Here is an 8,802-nt window from a genome sequence, read left to right as displayed (position 1 = left end):
GCGGGTGAGTGAGTGGGTGGATGAGTGAGTGGGTGAGTGAGTGAGTGGGTGAGTGAGTGAGTGAGTGAGTGAGTGGGTGGACGAGTGAATGAGTGAGTGAGTGAGTGGCTGAGTGAGCGAGTGGATGAGTGAGTGAGCGAGTGGATGAGTGAGTGAGTGAGTGGCTGAGTGAGCGAGTGGATGAGTGAGTGGCTGAGTGAGCGAGTGGATGAGTGACAGAGCGAGTGGCTGAGTGCGTGGGTGGATGAGTGAGTGAGTCCAAAGAGGAAATGACACTTAGTCCCTCCAGGGACAAAGGCACTCCTTGGAACAATCTTGTAAGGCCAAAAGGGGCACCAATTTTCCCTAAATCTCAGAATGCAGGGAGGGGCGGGAAAGGAGGAGGACCTGAAGTGGGGGGCCCAAGGAGGGAGGGGGAAGATTAGTGCCACAACCCCAAGGGGGCGGCAAGGAAACCGACAGACAGCGTCTCAAAGCAAAATGCCCAGATGTTTACTGCTTTGGGCGCTCTCCCCAGATTATAAGAAGCAGCAGCAGTAAAGTAAAATAAAGCTGGTCTTATTTAAAGTCTTGTTCCACATGGAGATTTGCTGGAGGGAAACAGAAGGCTCAGGTGAGGAGCGAGGATGTCACTTTGAGGACTCAGGTGCCCTTGCGCTGAGCCCTGGTCTCATTGCCTGTAGAAGAATCAATGCGTCGGAATCGTGGCGCTGGAGAAGACTGCCGAAAGTTCTGTGGACTGCTGCAAGGACACACCCAACCCATGTGCCCTGGAAGTAAGGTCAGAGCGCTCCTTGCAGGCAAGGAAGGAGAGACTTCATCTCACATGCTTTAGACACGTTGTCAGGAGAGAGCCGTCCCTGGAGAAGGACATCCTGCTTGGTAAAGCGGGGGGTGGGGGCAGGGGGCAGTGAAACAGAGCAAGGCCCTCGACGAGATGGACGGACACAGCGCTGCAACGATGGGCTCAGACATAGGAACAGTTGTGAGGACGGTGCAGGACCGGGCAGTGTTTCGTTCTGTTGTGCACCGGGTGTCTGTGGGTCGGAGCCGACTCGACAGCGCCTAACACCTTGTGGCGAGCCTGCGTGTGTCAGGGCAGAGCTGTGCTCCATGGGGGGATCGCAGGCTGTTTTTTCACTGGGTGATGGCCAGGCCTATCGTCTGAGGCACCTTGGGATGGGCTCAAATCTCGAACTTTGTGGTTAGCAGCCGAGCTCATTAACTGCTGCACTGGGGGCCACTGCGCCACAGACGGAAGACAAGGTAAAGGTGCATCGTGGCAGCCTGTGGTTGGGTCAATGGCAAACTGAACAGATCAGCCCTGGCTGAGCCGTTGGCACAAACATGACAGATGGCGAGGATGGCGCAGGGCCAGGCGGGGTCCTTTCTTTGGTGCGTGCGACCGGACAGCAACAGCTCTGAGAAAGGCAGGTTGAGAAGAGAAAAATAAGAAACCTACGGTGATGCCAGGAGCCCTGGTAGCCTCATGGGACACAAACTCAGCTGCTAACCACAAGGTCAGCAGTTTGAGACCAGCCGCAGCTCACTGGGCTGTTGTTGGCTCCTGTAAAGATGTCGCTGTTATTAGCTGCTGCTAAGTCAGCTCTGACTCACAGGAACCCGGTGCACCACAGAACAAAGCACCAACCGGTCCTGCACCATCCTCATCATCATTATCTTTGAGCCCATCGTCGCAGCCACTGGGCCAGGCCATCTCGTGGAGAGCCCTCCTCTCTTTCACGGCCCCTCTACTTTACCAAGCACGATGTCCTTGTCCGGGGACTGAGCTCCCCTGAGACATGTCCAAAGTACAGAAGATGAAGCCTTGCCATCCTTGCCTCTAAGGAGCATTCTGGCTGAATTCTTCCTGAGGCAGATCTGTCTGTTCTTTGGGCAGCCCGCGTATTCTTCACCAGCACGGAGTCCAGTCTCAGAAACCCATGGCAGCAGTGCTGCGCCATCTGGCCTGCAGATCCACCATGAGTCTCAACTGACCCAACAGCTGTGAGTACCGTCCCCCCAGAGGAAGTGAGTGTTGTCTGTCCCCATAAAGACTGGCAGCCTCAGGAACCCATAGGGGTGATTCTGCTCTGTCCCGGGGGGTCGCCAGGCGTCGGGGGGCCGCTTGATGGCATGAGTGAGTACCACCATCCAGCCACAGTGGAGTTACATTTTTACACGGACCGTTGAATCATCCGGATCCTTTTTCTGAGGTGGTGGGGGCAGTCATGCTTCTGAGGGGTGCACAGTGGCAAAGAGAACTTATCCGCTTAAGAAAAAGAATGATAGGTATCAAGGATCATAAATCATCACTCAGTGTCATCCAGCTGCTGCTCACCACAAGGTCAACAGTTCGAAACCTCCAGGGAGACAAATGGGGCTTTCTGCTCCCATAGCATTACAGTCTCACAAACCCAAAGGGGCAGTTCTACCCTGTCCTGTAGGGTCGCTATGAGTTGGCACCAACCCAAGCTGCAGCTTATGGTCAGTCCATCTGAAAAACAGATGTACCTGGGTAAATAGTACATATTTACACCTATATACACATTCTACAGTCAGAAATGAATTTTTAGGCAACATTCCACTTCCATTCACTTATTGATGGATAATTTTTTTTTAAAAAAAGCAAGGAAGAATAAAGTGGAATCTCAATGGCTTTCCTTGCAGAAGGAACAGGTGTGGGGCTACTTACAGGTCTCTGCTCCTCAGAAGACCGGCCTGTCCACTCCCATGGTGACATAGGGGCAGTTCTGCTCAGTCCTACAGGGTCGCCAGGGGTCAGAATGAACTCGATAGCAATGATAGGTGCCCAGGTGACAGAGTGGGTCAGTGGTTTGAAACCACCAGCCAGAGCACTTTGCAAAAGATGAGGCTTTTGGCTGCTGTGGGGAGAGGGGGGCGGGAATTGGGGGTTGCATTAAAAAAAAAAAAAGATGAAGCTTTTTACTCTTGTGAATGTTAGTCTTTGAAACCCACAGGGGCAGCTCCATCCTGCCCTACAGGGTTGCTATGAGTCGGCATCCACTCGATGGAAGCAGGTTTGGTTTGGGTCCTGTACAAGGTTCATGATGAAAGCAGGCATTGAGATGTTGTGCATTTATTGTCTTAGGGCTTTCTGTGCTCTGTGTCACAGACCTGAAGAATTAAGCCAACCTGCAGATGTCCCATAATCGGTATTGTCAGAAATACAGTGTAAACGTTGTTTGGGAACGGAAATGAGCCAGAATAATTACGGCCTAGAGGCTGTGGATGCTCCGTTCCCTGACGTCTTCATAAGCAGCCTTTCCATTTTCCCTGCCCCCTCAGAGCGGGCATTAACTAGGCCCAGTCAGTGCCGAGCAGGGAGCTGATTCCTGGGGTGATAGAGCACCCAAGGGGATCAGAGTGGAGCTTCTACCTAGGGGCCCCAGGCTGCCCTCTTTGTGGGAGCAGATCACCAGCCTCCACAGGGTTTCAACGGCTGGTGTTTGGGGAACAGACACCGGGGTCTTTCTCCTACAGAGTCGCTGGGTGGGTTTGAACGTCCCGTCTTTCTTTGGCTGTGGATGCTCCTACAAACGACATCCTAAGAAGTGTCACTCTCTTCAAGTAATGCCATCTATGGTCACAGAATTTTGTCATTTTAGAATGATGGTCGTGTTCTCTCACCATCGTTATCTGTGATAGGCAGGTTTATTGTGCCAACCTGGCCAATAGGAACATGTGGGATTAATCAGAGTGACGTTTGATTGGCGGGCAAAGAGATAAATGGCTCGGCAAGGCCCGCCCTTCCTCTTTGCTTTCTGGTGATAGGACTAGCATGCAGCTGCTTTAGCTAGTTCTCTGCCTCAACTTGTGAGCTACACTACCTGTGGGACAGCCAACCTGTGGATTGTGTTGCTAGAGCTTGAGGAGTTTTGAAACCTGCTTCACCACGCTGCTGGTATGTACATCGCTTGAGCTTGAGGCTGGTGGATCTTGTCATCTTGCATTGCTTGAGCTTGATATCCCATCCGGGCCTGCTTTGCTTAGCTCCTGAGCAGCTGACTAGTTCCTGACCCAGCCTGCTGTATGCTGTCTGTGAGCAGACTCTGCCTGTATTGCCCCAGGGAAGACTCCGGTGTCTGCTTCCTTGAACTTGGATCAAGCCCTTGTGACTTGAAGGACTTCCAGTATATTAACTGTTCCACAGAAGTGGGTTGAACTGAGCCCTCTGTACTGCTGTGTGGATTAATTAGCTGTTATATTCCTTCGTGCTGTATAAGCCTACCCATATGTATATAATCATAAGTGCCTGGTTGTGTTTCTCTAGAGAACACTGCCTAACACATTATCCAGTTTAAGTGCCGGGTGCACCTTCTGAGACGCTGGACCACCTGAAGAAGAACCGGCATCAGGACTGGAGGGGAGCTCGTGAACAACCTTCGACAGGTAGCCAACCCAACCTCGCTTGCCAAAAGCCAACAGGCCCGCAGTGCTTGTTGATGAAGATCAAAGCGTACGGCCTCCGTGTGGACCACACGGCAGCAAAACCCTCATGACTGGGCCGGTCAGCATCGTGTTCAGTGGAGAAACAGTTTAAGCTGTCAAGGATTTCTAAAATCAGCACCCGTGGGAGCAGCAGTCAGGAAATCGAACGGCAGAGGGCATCGGGCAAATCTGCTGCAAAACGATCTCCTGAGAGAGTCAGGGCGCAGATGTGTCCCTGTGAGAACGGAGGTTCCCCCGCCCCGGGCCTTCTGCAGCATTTGAAAGCTCAACTATGAAGTGTGGTGTCGGCAAAGTGTTAACGATACCAAGGCCTCCTAGGGAGATAAGCAGGGTCGTTCGTGGTCCAAGTCCAGCCAGAATGCTCCTTAGGGGGGAGTCTGGTTAGACTTCATCCCCCATTATTCAGATGCCGTATCAGGCGGCGTCAACACCAGGCAGGGACACCGTGCTGGGCAAGGGGAGGGTCAGCAGTAGAAGATGACCTTCAGTGAGATGAACAGACACCGTGGTTCAAGCAGTAATGACTGTGAGCGTGGCCCAGGACCAGGGCACCCTTTCTGCTGTCACATGCGTGGGAGCCAACCCATGGACCCTGACAGGAACGACAGGGACTTGAACCGACCAGGCGCTGTGGCCTCAACTCTGGCTCGTGGTGACCTCTGGGGAGTCAGAGCAGACTAGGCTCCAGGGGGCTTCCAATGGCGGATATTTTGGGGGATCGACACCCAGGTCTCTCTCCAGCGGAGCCGCTGGCTGGGTGTGAACAGCCAACCTTCGGGTAGCATCTGAATGCGTTCCCCATCTGGACCTCCGTGACTCTATTCTCGCCGGCATTTCTTCTGCAACTGCCACTTGGCCAGCCGGTGAGTTTTCAAGCAGCAGCCCTCCGCTGGTCTCGGTTTGGGTCGTTGTTTTCACACGGAGACTCCACGCCGCAGCCCCCACCCTGCGCACTCTGCAGTCCTGCCCCCGCCGGCCTTGCTCTGCACTGACAGGCCTGAAGCCACACTGGCACATGCCCTTCCCTCCTGGCACGGGTGCCACTGAGTCAGTTCTGACTCGGCGCCAAGCGCGGTGCCCCAGACCATCAGACCGCCAGCTCGTTCTCCTCCTAGCTGCTGGGTGGGTTTGAACCCCTAACCACTGTGAAACGGGGCTCCTGGACCGCAGACATCGAGTCGATGCACACTCTCAGCGAGCCTGTGGAGCAGAGTAGAACTGCCCCCGTGGGCTTCCGAGACTGCGACTCTCTACGGAACGAAAAGCCTCCTCTTCCTGCATCAGAGCAGCTGGCGGCTTTGAACCACTGGGGTAGCTCTCCACAGGCCTTGTGGTTCGCAGCCCCATGAGTGACCACAAAGCCACAGGGCTCCCCTGGGACATCGTACGAGGCATCTAATGAATGCTTACTCAAGTGTTCAAATTCTAGAAAGCGAGACCTTTAAAAAAGAAACGTAAATGGTGTGTGGGGGGCGGGAGGCTGACTACATAGTAGGCACTGGATGAACACTGGTTGTGGTAGTTACATAATCTGTTGTCAACTTGAGACGATTAAGCGTGATGGGGTGGAGTTTAGACTGTCGATCAGGTGGCAACTTGATGACCTCATTCGGAGGCACTAAGGACATAAATAGCTCGCTAGAGGCCAGACACAGACTGACTCCCTGGGAGACATTGCTGTGGATAAGCCACATGGAGCTACACTGATGGAGCCAGAGCCCCAGAGCTGAGGAGCCACGTGGAGACCCCTGCCAACGCTGAGATGCTTCCACCACCACTGGATCCACAGGACTTTCCACTCACTGGCCTGTGACCTCCCTGCATTCGGCGTCACTGCATGTTCTATGTGAGTCTGAAGAATTTGTAGACTGGTAACAGACATATGGGCTGATATCGGATTTATGGACTTGATCTGGACTGGGCTGGGATGTTTTCTCAATATTCAATTGCTCTTGTATATGTAGCTCTTTCTTATACACAGGAGTCTCCCTGGATTTGTTTCTCTAGTCTACCGGGACTCACACACTGGCTGACTGACTGCTGGTGAGGGGCTGCCATTCATTTCCTTGACGACTGGGCAGGGTCCCGTTGTCAGGGACATTGCAAAGCTGAGGTGGCCGGTAGTTGTGCCTCCCCGGGACTCTGGCTCCAGCTCCCGCTCCCATGCCCAGAGCGACAGTGGAATCTGGGTCCTCTGGGTCCTGAGAACGTCCTGTTCTGGCCGCCAGAGAGCTCACCTGCTCTAAAAAGGTGCAGATGCCAACTCATGGTGACCCTACAGGACAAAACAGAACTGCAGACAGCGGTTCCAAGGCTGTCCTCTGAACAGAGAAGCCTGGGTGGCCTATGCATTGGGCTGCTAACCACAAGGTCGGCAGTTCAAGCCCACCAGCCGCTCCTTGGGAGAAAGAGGAGGCTGTCTGCTTCCATAGACTTTCAGCCTCGGAGACTCCCAGGAGTAGCTCTACTCTGCCCATGAGTCAGAACTGACTCGACGGCCGTGAGCTTCCCAATCAGAACGGTCTCACAGGTTGTCCGACGCTGCGATCAGAATCAAAAACCCGCGGGGTTTCCCAGGCTGGGGTTTCATGGACGCAGTCTGCAACATTTCTCCCTTGGCGCAGCTGATGGGTTCAAACCAGCAACTCTGTGGTCAACGGCTGAGTGCTTAACCACTGTGCCACCAGGCTCCTCCTCGCATGCTCATCAGACCTGAAGTGCCCAGGCGGTGCTGTGGGTTACTCACTGGGCTGCTAGCCACAAGCTGCTCCTTGGGAGAAAGACGAGGCTTTTGACTCCTGAGGGGATTTATAGGCTGGGGAGCCCACGGGAGAAGCTCTCTGTCCTGTAGGGTTGCTATGAGTCAGAGGCAAACCTTCAAGGTCTGATGGGTACCATCAAGTCCGCGCCGACTCAGCACCATCCTATGCTCAACGGCGAAGCACCGCCCGGCCCTGCACCATCTCACAACTGCCCCTATGCCCGAGGCCATTGGTGCGGCCACTGTGTCCCTCCATCTCGCCCAGGGCCTTCCTCTGTTTTGCCACCCCTCCACTTTACCAAGCATGATGTCCTTCTCCAGGGCCCGGTCCCTCCTGACAACGTGTCTAAAGTACGTGAGATGTTGGCTTTCTGACCAGACCTTGACCACTTAAATCCTGTGCATCTCTCACCCTTCGAGTCTGATTTGAAGAGCAAGAGGCAGCTAAGGGTTTTGGAGAGAACAGAGCAGCGCTCATGTGACCGCTGAGAAGCCCTCCTCGCCAGCCTCAGAAGCGAGCACGAGTGGGTGGGGGGCCGTGGGCAGGGGGCCTGGGTCGTCAGCTGACACTTACTGGCACGTCGTCGCCAACAATTCCCCACGCAAAGTCACAGGGAAAGGTCCCTTCCAGCGGCTGGTTTTCTGGCAAAGGTGGGAAGCCGTTTTTCTCGATCACGTTTTGGTAAAACAGGGCTGAGGACTTGGGCAGCAGCCTCTTGTCCTGGCTCAGGAAATCAACGTAGAAGAGCCCGCGTCTGATGCTGTAGCCTCTGTGCCACTCGAAGCCGTCCATGAGGGACCAGGCCGTGTAGCCGATGACGTCGACCCCGTCCAGTCGGATGGCTGCAAAGGCAAGAAAGGACAGGCACAAGGTGACCCCTGGATGCACGTTCTTCCAGGATTCCACATCACGGGCGGTTTTACTGCTGACGGATACACACACGACCTTGACTGTTTGCCCAGGAGCCTGGCAGCACACTGGGCTGCTAACTTCAAATTCAGCAGTTCAAAACCACCAGCCACTTGGAGGGAGAAGAAGGAGGCTGTCTACTTCTGTAGAGATTTCTCTCTGCAGAAGCCCATAGGGGCAGTTCTACCCTGTCCTATAGGGTTGCTATGAGTCGACGGCAGTGAATGTTGGTGTTGCTTTCAATTGTTCGGCAAATCAACGTGTTGTCGGGTTTTTTCCTCCTTGATCACAAAGGCTCTAAGCGTACCCCACAGAACGCAAGCGTACCCACACCAACAGCAAAGAGCGTGTCTGCTGACTGGTGGAAGGTTCAAAGCTGCCGAGAAGATTCCCTGAAGTAAAGTCTGCTTCCGAGAAGCAGCCCCACCGAAAACTGGCCGGGGCGCCGTTGTACTCTGAAAGGGCTGGATGGCGAGGGGTTCAATGTTTCATTTTAAAAATGTCTGCGGTTTTTAAAATTGTGATTTCCGGGCATCGAGGCTGATCCTACAGCCCTCCATGCGCCTCGGCGCCAGGGAGTGTGTTTCTGTCCCAGCATCGAGCTCTGTGCCGACCCGGATCAACCATGGCTTTAACAGCACCGATCCTGACTGTTACC

General features: G+C 54.1%; 1 protein-coding gene across 1 annotated transcript in view; it reads right to left on the bottom strand.

The window, feature by feature from the left end:
- KL (klotho) overlaps window positions 1–8,802 on the bottom strand; it is a gene marked incomplete at its 5' end in the record, with an annotated part of 31,433 nt that overhangs the window by 5,246 nt on the left and 17,385 nt on the right. The window contains one exon of the mRNA XM_045293998.1: window positions 7,803–8,077. Within this exon, the coding sequence (XP_045149933.1) occupies window positions 7,803–8,077 (275 nt within the window). The remainder of the gene's footprint in view (window positions 1–7,802; window positions 8,078–8,802) is intronic.

This window comes from Echinops telfairi, unplaced genomic scaffold (assembly GCF_000313985.2).
Source record: "Echinops telfairi isolate 266 unplaced genomic scaffold, ASM31398v2 ScPeMD7_2565;HRSCAF=3150, whole genome shotgun sequence".
NCBI classification, from domain to species: Eukaryota; Metazoa; Chordata; class Mammalia; order Afrosoricida; family Tenrecidae; genus Echinops; species Echinops telfairi.
Note: the sequence above shows the minus strand (reverse complement) of the source record. Positions and strands in the feature narration are given on the sequence as shown.